Source organism: Cryptomeria japonica, chromosome 9 (assembly GCF_030272615.1).
Source record: "Cryptomeria japonica chromosome 9, Sugi_1.0, whole genome shotgun sequence".
Lineage (NCBI taxonomy): Eukaryota > Viridiplantae > Streptophyta > Pinopsida > Cupressales > Cupressaceae > Cryptomeria > Cryptomeria japonica.
The window spans coordinates 461092851-461112912 of NC_081413.1; the positions used below are offsets into that span (position 1 = coordinate 461092851).

General features: G+C 34.7%; 2 protein-coding genes across 2 annotated transcripts; both read right to left on the bottom strand.

Moving 5' to 3' along the window:
- Positions 1–2530: 2530 nt before the first annotated feature.
- On the bottom strand, positions 2531–4350 carry LOC131071662 (probable xyloglucan endotransglucosylase/hydrolase protein 32). The gene is made up of 4 exons (XM_058007596.2): positions 4039–4350; positions 3837–3937; positions 3401–3618; positions 2531–3297 (listed from the first exon to the last, which is right to left on the bottom strand). Exons 1-4 carry the CDS (start codon positions 4304–4306, stop codon positions 2859–2861), a joined length of 1026 nt encoding a protein of 341 aa, XP_057863579.1. The 5' UTR covers positions 4307–4350; the 3' UTR covers positions 2531–2858.
- A 4571-nt stretch (positions 4351–8921) lies between these two features.
- On the bottom strand, positions 8922–10653 carry LOC131071638 (probable xyloglucan endotransglucosylase/hydrolase protein 32). Its single transcript, XM_058007569.2, has 4 exons — positions 10270–10653; positions 10080–10180; positions 9612–9829; positions 8922–9510 (listed from the first exon to the last, which is right to left on the bottom strand). The coding sequence occupies exons 1-4, from the start codon at positions 10532–10534 to the stop codon at positions 9075–9077; spliced, it is 1020 nt and encodes a 339-aa protein (XP_057863552.2). The 5' UTR covers positions 10535–10653; the 3' UTR covers positions 8922–9074.
- Between the last annotated feature and the right edge of the window lie 9409 nt (positions 10654–20062).

Here is a 20062-nt window from a genome sequence, read left to right on the forward strand (position 1 = left end):
AAAAATAAAAAACATAGATTCACAATTGTTTATAGTATATAAAATAAATTAAAAGAACTTTTAAAAAATTAATATAAAAAAGTCACCACTAAAAAAAAAAAAAAAATGAAATTTCATTTGAAAACCATAGGTGTGTTTGTCTTCAGATGCATAGTGTTGCAATTGAAACGCTTTGTTAGTAAAGTGGTTGTTGGTAAAGTAGACACCAAGGTTCAAATCCATATTAGGTCACTGTGCTCGCATGCCTTGTGCTTTCGTTGGATTGTTGTGCTCACGGGTTTGATCAAGTGAAGTGTGGGGATGAGATCCCCTATTTGTGGCCTCACTAGTTCATAGCCACAAGGCATGTGAAGCACCGGTCACGTCAAACAATATACTAGACATAGTTTTATAAAAAAACAAAAAAGCAAAAAAAACAACCACGATAGGTGGGCGTGGGCTGCAAAAGATTAACAAAAACAATTTGATCCCTTACAAAATCTGACAAAAGGTCTTGCTTATGAGATCTATTGAGCCCTCTGATATTCCATGAAATTACCTTCATTTCTTCTTAGGAGTGCTACTCAAGTAGACCTCAAGGATAGTTTTCTAGACCTCATCTATGATATCCTAAAGGCTTTCTTGTTCCCTCTACCACTTTTTTGGTTTCCTACCAGCACTTTTAGTAGACCCACAGTCCGCCCTAGCTCTTTTTTTAGTGGAAAACCACAATCAGGAAGCTTTCTTAACTCCCCTCTTCTTTTCAACTTTTACAAAAGGAGGATCATCATCTAGGTCTATTTCATCTTGGCTCATGTTCTCCTTTCCTAGACCCAAATTGTAATCAAAGGCACCACCGAATGGATTTCCCATAAACAAGTTCTTGTTAATGACACCAACTCCTCTGAATGCCATTGGCCATTATTTTTTAACAAAATCTTAGGGTCCACATCCTTTTCTTTCCCATCATCCATAGAAAAATCCTTGAAAGTGGAGACCACAATCTCGAGAGTCCTTTGATCCTTCTCATGAAAAACCAACCCTTCCTCGGGATAGAAGGAAACTCCTGAACTAGCTGTGATACACACAACCTCTTAATCCTTTCCTGGGGGAGGACGAGACACTTTTTGTGCTTCTACCTGATAAACATCCCCATCACCACCAACAAGATAGCCCTCTTCATCTTAACCATCAACAGAGGGGATATGTAGCCCATCATTAGGACAGCTCTCCCAGAACGATCCACCCTTACAGGAGACATCACTCCCAACTATCTTATATTTCTCTAGGATATCCTTAACCACTTCTTTGCACTTAACCTACAAAACCTTTACGACCTTCTGAGTGATCCTAAAGTGGCACTTCCTTGCCCACTGTCAAAAAAATTTGCAGAAGAAGCACACAAAGGGTAAAGACTTAAACTCTACAAGTTGTTTCAATTTGTTGATATGCCAAAAATCATCAATATAGTATAGGAAGTATAGTCCTTTTAAAACCCACCCTTTTTAGATACACAAAACTCTGGACTTGAAACTTACATAGTTTATGGCCATTGAAACAGATTAAATGAAATCGATTTCTAGAAAAGGTTGCACACATGATTATAACTTGATAGATTGTAAGATATTTTCTATTCTATTGGAGCTCCACTACCACAATTATAATAGGAGATATTTTATTTTTATCGCTAAACATAAAGTATAGTAAAACACTTATTTTTTTGTATAAAGCTAGAACCTATATTCTCTTTGTCAATATTAACGTCTATTTCAATATACTTCAATATTCATTTCTATATACTTCAATATTCATTTCTAAATTCAACTCTTATATGTAAATTATTTGTGAGTGCGTGATTACCTTGTTACATTAATTAATCTAAATACCCCTTAAAGGTTTTTCTTCTTTGAATCTTCTTATTTTTGTTCCCTTCATTTTTCAAAAGAATTAATTTCTATTTACGATCTTGTTTTTCATAGAGATTTGCTATTTTTACTAGAATTGTCACATGCTTCAATCATAAAATTCATGTTATACTAACTCACCTATGTGTCATTTTTATATAGAAATTATGTTTGGTTGTCTAGGAATAAGTTTTTTTCAACGAGAGGATTTTTATGTTGAAGACCTAGGCATCAAAAGAAATTTTCCTTCAAACTTTTGTTCCACGAGTACATGATACAAAAAACCAAGTCATAAAACATAAAAAATGATTGTGTTTTTATGTTTTATATTAACCTTTTTAATCAAAAACATTTTGTGTTATCCCTCCAACATACTAGATGCATATTTAAACATAAATAACTATTATCTAAAAATTTAAAAGTATATTGATTTCTAAAATTTAATTAATTCTTACATCAAGAGGCAACCTACAATAACAACAGAAGGAGAATCATCTAATGTTATAATCATCAAAGAAAAACTCTAACCATTTACTTTTAGTTATAGAACAACTTTACACTACAAAATATTTGAAATTAAACTTAACATTAATGATATTATTTAAAAACAAAATAATTCTTATTATAAATATTAAATAAATAAATAAATTATTTTAATTTAAATTTTTAAATAATCAAACAAAATTTAAATGATCAATTTTAAACTCAATTATGAGATAAATATAATACAAAAATAATAATCTCCCAATAGTTTTTACATATCTATATAATGTCTTTTACGTAACTTTATTTAAGAGTTATTTACAGTCCAATACACATCAAGTATGCTGGATAAACACTGCCATTATTACGATAGTTTTTACATATCTATATAATGTCTTTTACGTAACTTTATTTAAGAGTTATTTACAGTCCAATACACATCCAGTATGCTGGATAAACACTGCCATTATTACGATTAGATATTCCTTTCTGTTATTTTAAGCGTCCTAACTTCTGTTGATTTTGTGGAACATTCAGTTCTTCTAAGTGGCCTTCTTGTGCTGAGCATTCAGGCATGGTGCCCTTGGGATACCGCTGCAGATCCTGGCAGTAGTCATACGTCATGTAATTCTGCCTGACATATTTCAGATCAACGATTTGCTTTTTGTTCAGATGCGGGGAAACCAAACAGTTATTTATGAGCACTTTGGAACAGTAGTTATCCTTGTCATTGCATCCAATCGTTTGGAAGTTGGAGAAAGTGGTAAGGAAGGGCTCATAGCTATAATTGGCCTTGTATCTCCCTCCATCTGTGGCCCATGAAGACGCATCCCAAATTGTTGCATACACAGACATTGGCTTTGATGGGTATATCACTCCAAGGCTCTCTGATTTAGGAAACCTCCTTATGGGGATACCATCCACCAAAAATCTGTAACCAGAACAACAATAAGTTACAAATTGCAGCATATTAGCTTGTGAATCTTTTGTCAGTTCTGATGTGAGATTATGAGGAAAGGGGAGAAAAAAATTACAGGATTTGAGAAGGCGTCCAGAGAATGCTGTAGTTGTGGAAATCCTGAGTTGGGTCGAACCATAGATGAAATTGTTGTTCTCTACCGATCAGATTTCCATCTCCTGTACCGTTGCCATAAACATTGGTCTGCAATTTGTATGGCTCTCCAGGTATTGTTCCCAAGAATTCCATGTCTATTTCATCGTGCCATCCTTGATAAACTTGGTTGTTCGAAAGCTGATCATTACAAATCACCCATTAAAAATTTTCATCACATTCACACTGATGAAAAACAAGAAAAATTGCATCATAAACATTGATTTTGTAAATTTGGGTCAGCTGGAACCATGATCTGGACGTGGGTTTTCAACAGCCAACCTTCCACTGGCCAAACCCTAATGGGTCTAAAAAGCTATCTCTAATTACACTAAATAGTGCAGTTTTACAGAACATACATAGAATGAAGTGATGATCCCTGCAGTATACCCTGCCTGGAGTTTAACAGCAGCATTGAAGAAGCCATACATGTAAGCCTCTTTTGATTTGAACCCACTGCCTGCGATCCCCATCATTCCATTCCATTCAATTCAATTCAATTCAAATTAAATCTGCCAAACCCAAAAACAGGAAAGAATTGCATTACTAATGATGTCATACCGGATGACCTATCTATTCTGATTGTAACAGAGTAACCATCATTTGAAACATTTTGGTGTTGGCCTCCCCAAAGATTGGCATACCCTTCAGAAAACTTTGAAACTTTTAAATAATTGAGCAAGGGCACTGTTGGCTCTTGAAGAGCACCTTCTATGTCACCAGCAGCAGCAGCTAAAATTGGAGTATAATGATCTGCCATTTTTAGCATAAAAATTAGCAACAGATTCATGTTAAGCCAGACAAACGCTGACATGATACTGAATGCCATGTGGAAGCTCTGCTATAGTTTACAGTGTGCTTGACTTGCTGATATGTTTGCAGATCCACTGGTGTTGTGTATTTATGCTCGTCAGAAGAGAATGGCGGGCAAGCTAATCAATCAGATTATTAAATTCCAAGTTGGCATTAATTTTGTGTCTAAGGCAAGCTAGTAAATGGAATGAAAATTGACTGCTGAGTTGCAGATTATTGCTTTTTTTCTGAGTTAAGCCTTGTTTGTATTTCAAGGGTAATCATTTAAAGCCATGTGAGTATCACGGAAGACCCATGTTTTTCTTTCTCAGTTGACATCCATGTCAGTGTATTTTTATAGAAGAATACAATACATACAAACTATTAACTGAAACAATATCCCAATACAAATAATAAAAAAATGATGTCTGCTTTCTTCTACTACCATACCTATATTTTTTAAAATCCATATAAAACATGATATCTTTGTTGAAATGGTGTATATGCTATTAATTGACATAAAATATATGAAATAGAAAATAAAATTCCTCTTATAATAAAATATAATATATTTTTTAATATAAGGCAGTCATCCTGCTCAGGCAGAAAAATGTCTATGTCCATCATTAGTCATTTGTGAGAAAACAGATGGGTAAAACGAAAAACATGGTTATAGATGGGTCCATAGAAGAGCTCACTGTTCATGTTATTTGTAAAAATGAATTTATATTAATGAATAATTAATTATATTTAAATATTTTTAGTAGTGTTCTTTTTTGTTAAAAAACATATTATTATTTTTTTCAAATAATTTTGCATTCGCTTGTTCAAATTTGAAAAAATAAATCAAATTATATGTTTCATTCTAGATAAATTTTAAAAAAATCTATTTTTATTATTTTTTTCAAAATTAGAGAGAACCTGCTGGCTTTTCATTTTTCAAGATGTGTCTAAGTAGAAAATTAGTTAAAAAATATATTAAAACAAAAAAACAAAAAATGCCTGAACTAATATATTGTTGTTGGCAAATAAAAGCTAGATATAGGATATACTAACTTACATTCACCATAAGACAATTGCAACATTGTATGATAATAGGCAGTACCATTTCAAAGGTGATGAAGAATGAAAATATGCAAAAGATGATAGGTTGTGTGTTAAAAACTGGTGCGATTTTGGCTTGAGACCAGTGTGCAGGTAGTGTATATACCAGATATCCTTGCACTGATAGGAAGCTATATTAGCACCAAACATTACACCAAGAAGAGAAACGAGGAGAAAAAGAAGAAGCTCAACAAAGAAAAACAAAGTACATAATGAACTAGTAAATATGTAATTAATGAAATATTATAAATAAAAGTAGTACCCAACGATATGCAATGTTTATATCTATGCTTGTGGTGCACCATGTGTATTGTACAAAGAATATATGATATGAATGTGAGAAAATAGGTCTTATGGTGCATATGAATGTTAAAATCAATTTTTCTTTATGTTCTATATATTTGTTTTTAGTTAAATTATTATGGTTTTATTAAGATTTACTTCTTATTGCATCATTAGGTACAATTGATTTCTCTAACATAAATAATCGAGACCTTAGGAATGTACTTTATTGTCAACATCTAATTATATTAATAAGATACCAATTTCTTGGAGTTGTTAACAAATTCCTACATCTTGTCACAAGCTTCTCACAAAGGTTTTTTAATCTTGTCATTATGCACATTTTTCAAGGTTTTTAAGTTGTGTGTTTTATATCCCCTTTGTGAGAAAATCTTGATATTTTAAATCTTTTGACTTGTCAAGCATATTCAAGTCCCATGTTGCATGACTATTTCCATAGAAAAGGGGATAAAGAGTACTCATAGCTCATAAATCTAGTCTCTCACATTGATGCAATTCTTAGAGTTTTGGAGGGAAATACCTTGTTTAAATAAACAATAGTTGTTGTGATTACCCCATGGTCTGGTTAGGTTTAGGGGGAGAGTTATCTAACCCGATTTATCTCCTTGACCGCAATTAAGTCTCCTATACAAGGAAAGGAAAAGTCCAGTTTTATTTGTTTGATCTATTTGAGGAGCTTCCTAGTTTAGTTGAGAAAGGTGAAGAAGATATGGCTATGACCATGCCAACAAATCAATTGGGACAGCAAGGTAATAGACAACAAGGAGGTAATGAAAATGAAATTTTCCCATTCTTATTTGATCAATTTCCTTTTTTCACTCACAAAGATGAAGAAAGAATACCCTCAAGTCAATGTCAAACTAAGCTTCTGAGCAGTTGAAAGAGATAGAAGAGCATGATGAGGTGTTGGTTTATGAGGATAGTTCTTTGCAAAAAGGATAAACTTTGTTAGACACCAAGATGTTGGTCTAGTTGAGTGCAAAGAAAAATATGAACTCTTACCTCAACAAGATGACTTTGATGTTCTTACAAGTCATCAAGAGAGTTGTCATAAAGTTGAAACCAATCCTTTCATACAAAAAGCAAGGAATATTTTGAAGAAGATTATTTTTAGGAAGAGATGGAAATGTTTCTACAATTTTAGGTGATAAATCAACATCTCCTAAGTTAGAGAATCATGAGCAATAGGAAGAAAATGTGGAGATAATCATTTTTCAGCTAGAGCAACTTGAACCAAATCAGTCAAATCAGAAAAATGGTGTTGGAGAAGTGGTTCATCAGCTAGAGACTAGCAAAGAGAACTCAAGGTTTTTCCTTTCGAGAGGCTATCCTATAAGGCAGATCTAGCTAGGATGGAGATCAACAAATCATCCACTTTCAAACAACATTATATATGATAAAAATGATGAGGTAGGTGAATTTTTTTTTGTTCTACAAAAAAATTGTAACAATTAGTTAAACACCTTTCATTCCTCAACCTCTTCTTGGTTGCTCACAAACATGAAAGAAAACACAAGTTGCTCAAAAAAGGAATTTATTTTGCAAAACCAATTAATAGTTTTGTTTGATCAAGTATCACTTTTGGTTAGTGTGGGATAGGTTAGGTTTCCATTCGATTAAGTGTTGTAGCATATCGTTTGAGTCTAGTTTCCTTCCTCAGGGTGCTAAAGAACATTGTTTTTAGTGTTTCGTGTCAGTTGTAGTAGTAGTTTTAGTCAGTTTGCTACTTGTTTCAAGGAATAAGTAACAACATGTTCAAGTCTCTAAGTTGAGATTTTATTTTAGGTCTTGTTGACACCATGCCCAATGGATATGCAAGACAATTGGCCTTTTGAGATTTAGTAGGCAAAGCATTTGCAGGGGTTGCCAGAAATGTTGACAAATTTTCACATTCGGTCCATATTGTCACAAACTTGTCGCAAAGGTTTTTTAATCTTGTCATGATGCACATTTCTTAAAGTCTATAAATTGTATGTTTTATATCCCTTTTGTGAAAAAAGCTTGATATTTTAAAACTTATAAATTATCAAACATATTCAAGTCCCACATTGCATGACTATTTCCATAGGAAAATTGATAAACATCAATAATAGCTCAAAGATGAAGTTTCTCATGTTCATGTTAGAGTTTAGAATAAATGACTTGTTTAAATAAACAATAGTTGTTGTTATTACCCCATGATCTGGTCAAGTTTAGTAGGAGAAATATCTAACCCAAGTTAGCTCTTTGACCACTGTTTGGTCTCCTACGCAAAGAAAGGGAAAACCTAGTTTTCTTTTTTTTCATTGCAGCTAGAAGAAAGCTTTGATGGATGCCATGGAATGTGACGAAATGGTGAACAAGAACAGACCCATTTTTCATGAGGAAGAAGGGAGACATCTTGAGATGTGGCCATTCAGTCATCTTTCCTTCATGCACGTGGAAGTAAGGTTAGTTTTCTATTGACTATGTTTTTGTCTTCTTACCAGCAACATATCTACCAAGTATTTTATGAGTTGCACATCAAGATTAAAGGGAGAGCATTAAACAGTAGCATATGAATTGAGAGCAATAGAAATAGTTGCAGATAGATATTGTCAAAGGTCGATGTATGTAATGAAGCTTCTCATTTTCTCTATCAATGAGTTCATTTCCATATTGATATGTAAATGTTCAAATGAAAAACCCCTAATGTTCAATGCTAAGAAGACTTGTGGCTGTATGGACAAAGGCTAAGAAGAATACACAGTTAAATAGAGAAGGGTGAAGATCTTGTCAAGTCTTTTTTGAATAGCAGTAATATATCTGCATACTAGTGGAAATGATCAAGACCACATTAATCAAAGCAAGCCACGTCTTATGCATATGAAATATTCCTTTCTTTTGTGTTCTTGCACATGCTGGGAATAATTTAAAAGGAATGATTATAGTCAAAGTTGTCCAAGCAACCATTAAATAAAAAAATTTCAATTTGGAGAGAAGAGACTCTAAGTTCTGCAGTGGGTTTAAATGGGTGATAAGGTTCAAATTCTACTTCACTGTATGAGATGTCAAGGGATTTTGACCTTTTTACATACACCATGGTGCAATGAAGAGTTTGAAAATGGACATCAAAATATTAAGACATTTAATAATAAACATAGCACTAATGATATTATTTAAAAATAAAATAATTTTTATTTAAAATATAATAAATAATTTTTTATTTAAATTTCTGAAAAATCAAATAAAAGTTAAATGGAGAATTTTTAACTCAATTTATGATATAAATAGAATAGAATAATAACTCCCATTACTTTTTACATAACTTTATACTGTCTTTTACGAAATTTTATTTAAGAGTTATTTACACTCTAATACACATCCAATATGCTGGATAAACACGGCCATAATTATGATTGGATATTCTTTTCTGTTTTTTAAAGGCCTCGTATCTTCTGTTGATTTTGTAGAATACTCAGTTCTTTCAATTGGTCTTCTTGTGCTGAGCATTCTGGCATGGTGCCCTTGGGATATCGCTGCAGATCTTGGCAGTAGTCATACGTCATATAATTCTTCCTCACATATTTCAGATCAACCATTTGCTTTTTGTTCAAATGCGGGGAAACCAAACAGTTATCAATGAGCACTTTGGAACAGTAGGCATCCGTGTCATTGCATCCAATCGTTTGAAAGTTGGAGAAAGTGGAAAGGAAGGGCTCATAGCTATAATTGGCCTTGTATCTCCCTCCATCTGTGGCCCATGAAGATGCATCCCAAATTGTTGCATACACAGACATTGGCTTTGATGGGTATATCACTCCAAGGCTCTCTGTTTTAGGAAACCTCCTTATGGGGATACCATCTACCAAAAATCTGTACCCAGAACAAACAATAAGTTATAAATTGCACCATATTAGCTTGTAAATCTTTTGTCAGCTCTGCTGTGACATTATGAGGGAGGAGAAAAAATTTACAGGATTTGAGAAGGCGTCCAGAGAATGCTGTAGTTGTGGAAATCCTGAGTTGGGTCGAACCAGAGATGAAATTGTTGTTCTCTGCCGATCAGATTTCCATCTCCTGTACCGTTGCCATAAACATTGGTCTGCAATTTGTATGGCTCTCCAGGTATTGTTCCCAAGAATTCCATGTCTATTTCATCGTGCCATCCTTGATAAACTTGGTTGTTTGAAAGCTGATCATTACAAATCACCCATTAAAAACTTGCATCACATTCACACTGATATAAAAACAAGAATTGCATTATAAACTCTGATTTAGTAAATTTGGGTAAGCTGGAACCACAACCTGGGCCTAGGTTTTGAACAGCCAACCTTCCACTGGCTATGTCCTAATGGGTCCTAGTGGATCCTAAAATCCTATCTCTAATGACCTAGATTGTCCAGTATAACCCTGATTGCATTTATGGGTTTTACAGTACATACATAGAATGAAGTGATGATCCCCGCAGTATACCCCGCCTGGAGTTTAACAGCAGCATTGAAGAAGCCATACATGTATGGCTCTTTTGATTTAAACCCACTACCTGCAATCCCATCATTCCATTCCATTCAATTCATATAAAAGCTGCTAATTATCAAGAAAGGAAAAAATGCATTAGTTATGCTATCTTACCGGATGACCTATCTATTCTGATTGTAACAGAGTAACCATCTTCTGAAACATTTTGGTGTTGGCCTCCCCACAGATTGGCATACCCTTCAGAAAACTTTGAAACTCTTAAATAATCGAGCAGGGGCACTGTTGGCTCTTGAAGAATACTATCATTGTCACCAGCAGCAGCCAAAACTTGAGTATAATGATCTGCAATTTTTAGCATTAAGATTAGCAGCAGATTCATGTTAAGCCAGACAAAGGCTGACATGATGCGGAATGCCATGTGGAAGCTCTGCTGTAGTTTGGAGTGTGCTTGGCTTGCTGATATGTTTGCAGATCCATTGGTGTTGTGTCTTTATATTCATTAGAAGAGAATGGCGGGCAAGTTAATCAATCAGATTATTAAATTCCAAGTTGGCATTAATTTTGTGTGTAAGGCAAGCTAATAAATGGAATGAAATTTGACTATTGAATTACAGACTATATCTGAAGACTCATTTTTTTCTTCCTCTCAGTTGACACTTATGTCAAATTCTTTATAGAGAAGAATACAGCACGTCCAAGCTTTTAACTTAAACAAATCCCAACCAAAAAAAATATTTTTGTCTGGTTTCTTCTGTAACAATTCTGATACCGCACGTAATGCAGCTTTGTTTTACAAGTTAATTCGTGTTTTCAAAGTTATCATGCTGTGCTTCTTTAAAAAGACGTCTTCTAGACAACACACCCTCTCTCACACGCCAACCACCGAAACCCTGACCAATTTAATTAGACAACACACAACTTTTAATTCATTGAGTTCAACCAGTTGTAATTCCCTTCGATGAATTGACGGATAGGTAGCCAACCCAACGGCGGCCTTTCTCTTGCATCAAGTTTCAATCACTTCGAATATTCTAAATTGTCAATTCAAAATATGTTTTAAGATGTTTTCAACAATTCTTAAATGTGTTGATTTTGAAAGCTTATATGTGAATACAAATCATAAAATAAAGTGTGGATTATTTAATCAAATTATTAAATTACATTGTTTATTGAAGAAAATTGAATAATATTTTTACTTATAAAACTCATTTCTAATATATTATAACATTTATAACAAGACTCAAAATATAAACGCCATCTCATGGAATATTGACACTACATAACCTAAAATTAGATAGTGAAATTAGCTTTTGCAAAAATGCATAGTCTTCAACAAACACCCTATTTTTGCCATTACAACTTGTTCAATTATGGAACCTAGTTTCTAGTCGATAGTTATTATTCTATTATTCCAAGGTTGTCAAGGAATCAAGTCAATGATTCAACTTTTAACTCCTCCAAATATGGCACCATTCAACAACATTTAATTATAAAACAAGAATTTAAGGGGTGTGTGCACACAAATGAAGGACCAAAATTGGCCAAGCATTCATAATTCTTTAAAATATGCTTGCATTCTCAAAAATATAATGTGTGTATCATCACATTCTATAATTATGAACATATTATAACACATACTTGTTTTAGTTTTAACAAATGATTATTTTTTGTTAGACTTAGAACAAGTTTGAATTTACCAAACCTAAGATTTGAAGATTTATTTTAAGTGACAAAAGTATATTTCAAAAAAGGCATACAAAAAATAACTAAGTGTGAGTGTGATCTTCATCAATTTTTTGTATTTTAAGATAAAATCTTAAAGAACATCACTACAACCTCACACTTTATATTAGTTTTTTAATCACATGTTTTCAAAAAAAAATATGAATACATTAAAGTCTTGAACTTAAATTATTTTTAGTAGTGTCATTATTTTTTGCAAAAATACAATTTTACTTTTGCTATATAATTTTTTATTTGCTTCCCTAAACTTGAAAATAATATATATTTTTTTCAAATCTTATGCATCATTTTTATGTACATCAAAAAAATTATTACTATTATTATTAAAATTAAAGGGAACAAGCTTAGTTTTTCATTTTTCAAGATGTGGTCACTTAGAAAGGTGGTAAAAAATAATGTAGTTATTAAAAATATATATATAATTACCTAAATTAATGCATGATTGTTGGCAGATAGGAGCTAGATATAAGATACACTAACCAAGATTCCCCACAAGGCTACTACGGAAACATATGGTAATGCATGGTATCATTTGAAAGATGGTGAAGCATAAATATATGCAAAAGAATGCATCCCTACACTAATAAGGAGCTATACTAGTAATCATACCTTGGTGCACAATGGATACACTAGAGAGGTATGGAAAGTCAATTAGGGAAACTATTGGTCTATTTTTTGCATACATGTGTAGTATATGAGATAAATTGCTAGGCCATTTAGCAAACGATTTTTTTGTGCAACAAAGGTCTCAATGGAGAAATTATAGCTTAAAATTAACTATGCATCCACTTACAATGATCCAAACATGACCAAAACAAAACCTCTAAATTAGGAAGGTACTTGAGATCCATTACCAACAGGATGATGTTATGTTTGTAAAGAGGAAGAAATAGAGGGGCAAAATGAGAGAGAGAGAGAGGGGAGGTAAGGAGATAGGAATAGAGAGAGGGGGGAGGGGGGAGAAAGATAGAGGAGGAGAGAGACGAATGGATAGAGAGAGGGGAAAACATTTAGAGATAGAGGGAGGAGAGAAAGATAGAGGTAAAGATGAAGAGGGACACAAATAGATAGAGGTAGAGATAGGAAATATATAGTACCTCAGAGATAGAGTGAATAATAAAAATAGGTAGAGAGGATAATATATCGATAGAGAGGGGGAGGGAGGGATAGGGAGATAGATATAAGGGAAAAGAGTGAGAGAGAAAGAAGGTGACAGAGACAAGTAATGGAGAGGGGGGAGATATATAGAGGGGAGGATCTAGAGAGATAAAGAGGGGAAATATAGGGGGAAATAGGGAGAGTGTGTGTGTGTGTGTGTATTTGAGTGAGAGAGATAGAAAGGGAGGTAGATATGTGACAGAGGGAGAGAAATAGAGAGAAGGGAGAGAAGTATAAAGATGTAGAAAGAGGGAGTCATGGGGAGAGAGGGAGAGAGAGGAAGAGAAAACGGATAGAAAGAGGGGGACATAAGTATAGAAACGAGAGATAAGGAGATAGATATAACTTGGAAAATATTTAAAGAAAGATAAATATATAGAGAGGGGGAGATGAAAGGGGAGAAGAAGAGGGAGAGGGAGAAATAAAAATAGAGAGAGGTATACAATGAGAGAAGGGGAGATGCAGAGATAGAAAGATAAGGATATAGGAAGTGATGCATAGAGGTGTGGAGAGGAATATATAGAGGGGGAAAGAATAGGAGATAACAGAGGTGATAAGATAAGTAAAAGAGAGGGAGAGAGAGAGATAGAGAGATGGAGATGGAGATAGATATAGAAATAGAGATAGGGAGGGATAAACAAGGAGTGTGCGTGAGAGTAAGAGAGATACGCATAATACATGGTTGATATGACTATAAATATGTATGCTAATAATACTTGGTTGATATTAATATAAATATTTGTGTAAAATAATGCTTGGTTTAGTAGACTAAAAATATTTGTGTCAATACCAATATTTATGATCTTGTTGGGCAATTATTACACTAATATTTTTTTGATAGGACTATAAATATTTGTAGTTATCAACTATTTTTTAATAGTATTATTAGATAGTGTTACTAATATAAATTACAAAAAAAATATTTTGCACTAATAAATATAACGATAATCATAGCAAGGAGTGGAATGTGATGATATAAAAACTACTAAATAGGAGATATAAAAACTAATAGAAATACAAAAAAAATGAATATTTTTTATAAAGTTAAATGGGTTTTACATGGACCCGAAACCAAAAGTTTTACAACAACTGGCCATCAGCCAAACAGACATGAACCAACATCAAAACAGGGGAGAAACCCCGAGCAGTCATGAGAACAAAGGAAACGCAGATAAGCAAGACAAAACAAAAAACAAAACTCTCAATTAAGAGAGAGCACCAGATCTTTGTTCTTCTGGATGGAAATCCTGTTGATTTCCTCCAGCTCCTCCATAATGAATCTAGAGGTACCCTTGTTGTTGCTTCTGCTTCTGGTTCTAGAACTGGGACCAGTGGTTTTGATTTCACCAACAGCCATATCTTCCTCTCCAAGATCTTTCACCAGTTCGTTGTGGTAGGATCTGTAATCAGCAACCATGGCATTAATCTTTTCAAGCCCCCCAATACTGTTGTTCATGGCTTCTTTACTTATGTCAACCAGGTTCTTGAGATTTTTCTTAATCTCTGCCATAGACTGCTCAACTTTTTCAATCCTTTATTTGTGATTGCATTTCATCACCTCAACATCCCGGGAGAGATTTTTGGTCATAGTCATGAGTTTCTCAGGTTTACTGGGCTCAGGGGAAGTAGTGAAGATATCAATAATCTCTTTAAACCGTACTTTGAGGGTATCAATTTCGTGCTCAACCCACTTCCAGCAACTTTCCTTGCTTCTGGTAGCTTCCATAACCAGATTCATCAGGTTACCAATCCTCTGAATCCCACTGTTCTGTTCATTGGCTATGGTCCCCTGTTTTTCTTTTTGTACATTGATAAGGATGTCCAATTTAATTCCCAACTTTGTAATCTTCGGACTATGGTCCTTAACCACCATTTTTTTTCTTTTTAGAGAGGGGCTCAACCTTAGAGATCAGTTTGTTGGTGGTTTTGTACTTGCTAGCCATCCATCTAGGAGGATTCTTGCTGCTAAATGTCCTAGGGGTGACCATCATCTCCCCTTCCTCTGCAGGTTTATAGTTAGGGTCATCAAGAGGAACCCCACTTTCTTCCAAGTCCATTTCTAAGTCAGAGACCTCATGGATATTAGTCTGATGGCCAATCTCAAAGGGAGGGGGCACAATTTCAAGGGATTTGGCATACTCCATGATGAGAACAATGAGTCTCTCATGGAGAACAGGTTTGTTAGGATTCTCCAAATGTTTTTCCAGGCTATTTTCAAGAGAGGAGGCCAGATAGAAAGGAACGAAAATAATTTTACCAGGCCTAAAGTGATTTAAAATGGTGAAATGATAGAAAAATATGCTGGCATATCTGCCATCGAGCGTAATATACCTCATTGTGAACTCGGCCATGTCAGCCCAAGGAGCCATAAGATCTTTTCTGTTGTATCTGCCATCAGCCATCTTGGTAACTCTAGAGCGCTCCTTGTCTTTTTCAAAGAAACTCATCAAGTCGTCGTCCTCAGTTTTCCTATCCCTATAGACTATTCTATCAGTCATCACCAGACCAATGACCATCGCCACCAGGGTTTCATCAATCTGATAATCAGCGCCATAAGCCCTAAGACTCCCTTTTTTCCACCCGCTGACAAAAGCCTCTGTGAGCAGAGGAGAAGGGCCATGAAGTCGATCCAAGTAGGGGACGATTCCCCCATCAACGACTTCCTGCCACACATCTTTGTTTTTCTTCCATTTCTCACATGTAGAGGGCTCTTGTTTGTTCTTGTCCCCACCCATTATGCTCCTAGTTGCCGAATAACAAAAATTGGGCCATAGCAGAGAAGGCACCGAACAGTCGCAAGAAATGGGCCACACCAGAAAAGTATCCAAATAGTAACAAAAAAAGGCCACACAATAAGACAAAAAATCCAGTCACTGGGAAAGTTTCTAGATCTTCGGTTAGGGAAAGCCAAAAAGAGTCGTTTCCCCATCAAATCAATCAAGTCATGATGAAAGATCATTAATTAACATAGTAATCATCATGGGCTAGCTCCCACGGATATTTGGGGAAAGCATCCCTGTTGCTCCACCATTTGGTTGCCACATATCCCACTGCCAAATTGGCTAGTAGATCCATTGCCTTGTTGCCTTCCCGATATACGTGCAAGATTTTGAAATCTACCAGATCATTAATTATATCTCGACAATCCTTGATCAGGTTAGTTGTCGTCTAGCTAGGATCCGTGCGTCCACTCAGGCAGTTGATAGTGTTTAGTGAGTCAGACTTCAACCAAACTTTAGTAAAACCTTCCCTTTTAGCCATGTGTAACCCAATGTGAGCAGCGCTGGCTTCCGCATAGTGGTTATTGCTTTCATAGAAATTTAATAATTCTATAAAACTATTATATTTGTGGCATACTTATTTTCATTTAACTACGACAAATAAAACAATTTTTTATTATGTGTTTGAGTAAATGAAATAATAAATAACTATTCATTGTAGTAAATAAAATAATAGATAAGATTTTTAAAATGATTATTTGAATAAATATATAATTAAAATAATATCTTTATACTACAATTAAAAATAAGATATAAATCTCTAATAAATAATAAATATGATATGTTAATTTAATTATATAATTAAATTTTTATATATAATATAATCAAAAATTAATTTTTATTTAATGTACAAATTGATTCAATTATATAAATTTATATATTAAAAATTATACCATTATATATTAAATTTAATAGTTAACATTTAAGTAAAAAACATCATGCAATAAATAGTAATGGCCACATCACAACAATTGCAATATTTTTTTACCCATCAACAAATATCTAATTTCTATGCATGTCAATTATTCACAACTTGATTGTGGAACCTTCACAACTTTTACCCACATCAAAAATTTTAATCTTTGCATCATTGGACGGTAGTAGAAAGAAAGTGTGAGGTCTTGGTTTTGATTGTCAAGGAATGGCAGCAAGTTTTAAACATTCTAAGAGAACCTTAAAATAAAAAGTGAAAATTTGATTGTGATGCAGGAGCATCTCTGGTTCATGGCAATCTTGCATCAACCAAAAATATTTCCTTTCTGTTTTGCATTTCATTCTGCATTTTCTCGCTTTGGCTCACTGGATCTTGAGGAGTTGGATTTTGCTTGAGGACTTTATCATCTACCTTATTCCTAAACCATGGGGCATTTGGACCATTTTCTGGCAAGTTATCGCTACTGGTTTCCGAGACAGTTTTTCTGGTACTGGTTGCCTGGACCTATTTGCATTTGTAATCTACCAGGATCTACTGGATCTCTTACATAGCTTGTGGAGCCCTAAACATTGATTTCAATGTTCCTTGGTGTGTGGTCGACCTTCCCTTTGATCTACACTTCATCCTTTGGATTTTTTGGAGGAATTATATTGGCGGAGGCCGACCTTGTTCCTTTTACACGTTAGGTCTTGTTCTTCAGCATTTGATCCCTTTTGGGCCGAATGGACCCCCTTGGATCATATAAATAATTATAATTAAGCACTACAATGTAGATAAGTAGAGACAAGTCAAGGTATAGAGCATAGAAGACAGATCCTAAGATTTGAGGTCCCGTTTGTGACCTGTTCTATAATTAAGCATGTTTTAGCAGGCCTGTGAGCCGGTTTCCGTAACCCGGTTGTTACCGGTTGATTGTAATCAGATTTCATGATATAATTCATTCATTTCTGCATTGCATCCATCATATCCTTGTGTTTCTGTTGTGTTTACTCTTGTTGACTAGCCTGGATTGATCTCTTTGAGGTCCCTCCTAATCGGTGACTGCTTCAAGTGGTATCAGAGTGAGCTTTCGTTCTGGAGATTGTGTTGTCTTGAGAAATTTTTGTTGTAGGGTGGTGGACTGTGGATCCGACCTACAGTTGTAGAGGACTGGCGTGAAGATGGCGTGAAGAGGAAATAAGAATGGTGGAGTGTGTGGGAATGCAAACTCTGTTGTGATGGAAATGTTGCGAGGAATTACAGCCTGGTTGGAAGTCATTGAGATAGCCTAGAGAAGAGGTTGACATATTGAAGATGTGAGTGAAGATGAAGGAGAAGAAGCCCTGACAGAACAAGTAAACCCACCAGCGATTGATCCGGATGAAGAGAGGTTTTTGAGGGTTTTGAGTAGGGTGAATACTAAACCTCATTTTACCCCACCAGAATATGATGGAAAGTTGGATTCAGATGAATTGATGGATTGGATCTTGGAGATGGAGAAATATTTTGATTTTGAGAATACTGCAAAAGAAAGAAAGGTTAAATATGCTTGTACCTGGTTGAAAGGTCATGCATCTCTTTGGTGGGAGCATTTGCAGATTGATAGATAGAGAATAGGCAAAGAGAAAATCAAACATGGGATCGAATGGTTGCTAAGTTGAAATCAAAATTTATGCCAGCTAATTATCAAGTGAATCTGTTCCAGAACTTGTAGAATTTGAGGCAGAAGGAATCTAATGTGAAGGAGTACATTGAAGCATTTTACAAGTTGAATATCAGATCCGGACATGTTGATGATGAATTTGAACAAGTTGCAAGATATTTGAATGGATTGCAGATGTCTATAAAAGATGAACTCAATTTGATTAAGTTGCAGAGTGTTGAAGAAGCTTATTAGTATTCCCTGAAAGCATAAGAGAATCTGAACAAAAGACATGAGAGGAGACAGAGAGGTAGAGGTGGAAGGTTTTCTGGAGGAAGATTTTAAGGAGGGAGAGAACATACTAGAGGTAGAGGAACCTGTAAAAATCAGAACAAGGACAATGAAGTAAGCAAAGAAGGTAATTCATACCAGAAAGATGATAGAAATTTATACTGGAGGAGAGAACCGAATGGCTACTAGAATGAGAATTTTGGAAAAGATGATAGAAGACAAGACAAGAGATTTTTTAGAGGAACTCTTTGTAAGTATGGAGGAGAAGGACATCATACTTTCATGTGTAAGAAGACAGAGAATACTAGGAGAATAGTAGTGGTGGAAGAAAGCCCCATTGAATCGGTTAATAAACTAGAAGATGCAGAGCTTTGTGTCATACCGAAGGAGATGAAGAGCCCCTGTCAAGGAAGAATTTGTTCAAGGCCAGATGTAAGGTATCCAGTAAGTGATGTAAAGTTGTTATTGATAGTGGTAGTTCAGATATTCTTATTTCAGAAGAGATGGTGAATAAGTTGAATTTGGAAATATTGAAACACCCTAAGCCTTATCAGATAGCATGGATTCAAGGTGATCATAAGTTGTTAGTAAGTGAGCAATATTTGGTGAAATTAAAAATTGGGAATTATCATGATGAAGTTTTTTGTGATGTTATGTCTATGGATATTTATCACCTTTTGTTGGGTAGACCTTGGCAGTTTGATAGACAGGCAATACATGATGGGAGGAAGAATACATACACTATTGTGGCCAATGGGATGAAGCAAATAATGTTTCCCTTGGAGGAGCCTTTGAAGAGTGAATTTTGTACGAATTCTAGAATATATTTGGTGGATGGAAGGAAATCCTTGGATGGAATGAGACATGAGAATGTGTGTTTTGCCTTAGTTCCTAAGAAGACTGAGAATCTGTAGCATGAAGAAGAAGAACCAGAAGAGATAAGAGAGTTGATGACAAAGTATGAAGACATCATTTCAGATAATGTGCCTGATGGATTACCACCTATGAGAAGTATCAGTCATTGCATGGACCTGGTTCCCGGAGCTAGTTTTCCTAACAAAGTTGCACACCGGATGACACCAACAAAGAATGAAGAGTTGAATAGACAAGTGCAAGAGTTGTTGAAGAAAGTTTTGATTAGAGAATGTCTGAATCCTTGTGCAGTACTAGCAATATTAGCACCTAAGAAGAATGGAGAATGGAGAATGTGTATTGATTCCAAAGAAATAAACAAGATCACAGTGAAATACTTGTTTCCTTTGCCTAGGATGGATGACATAATGGATTTTTTGAGTGGAGCCAAATATTTTACAAAGATAGACTTGAAGAGTGGATATAATCAGATCGGGATCAAAGAAGGAAATGAGTGGAAGACAATATTCAAGACAAATGAAGGATTATATGAATGGTTGGTGATTC

What these genes read in the sequence shown, in the direction of transcription:
- LOC131071662 (XM_058007596.2), bottom strand. Translation starts at nt 4,306, where the DNA reads ATGGCATTCAGTATCATGTCAGCGTTTGTCTGGCTTAACATGAATCTG. An exon ending in CAGAATAGATAGGTCATCCG is followed by an intron (nt 3,938 to 4,038) that starts GTATGACATCAT and finishes TGGGGATCGCAG; the next exon opens with GCAGTGGGTTCAAATCAAAA. An exon ending in GGATCATCACTTCATTCTAT is followed by an intron (nt 3,619 to 3,836) that starts GTATGTTCTGTA and finishes TGTAATGATCAG; the next exon opens with CTTTCGAACAACCAAGTTTA.
- LOC131071638 (XM_058007569.2), bottom strand. Translation starts at nt 10,534, where the DNA reads ATGGCATTCCGCATCATGTCAGCCTTTGTCTGGCTTAACATGAATCTG. An exon ending in GGATCATCACTTCATTCTAT is followed by an intron (nt 9,830 to 10,079) that starts GTATGTACTGTA and finishes TGTAATGATCAG; the next exon opens with CTTTCAAACAACCAAGTTTA. An exon ending in TGGACGCCTTCTCAAATCCT is followed by an intron (nt 9,511 to 9,611) that starts GTAAATTTTTTC and finishes TTCTGGGTACAG; the next exon opens with ATTTTTGGTAGATGGTATCC.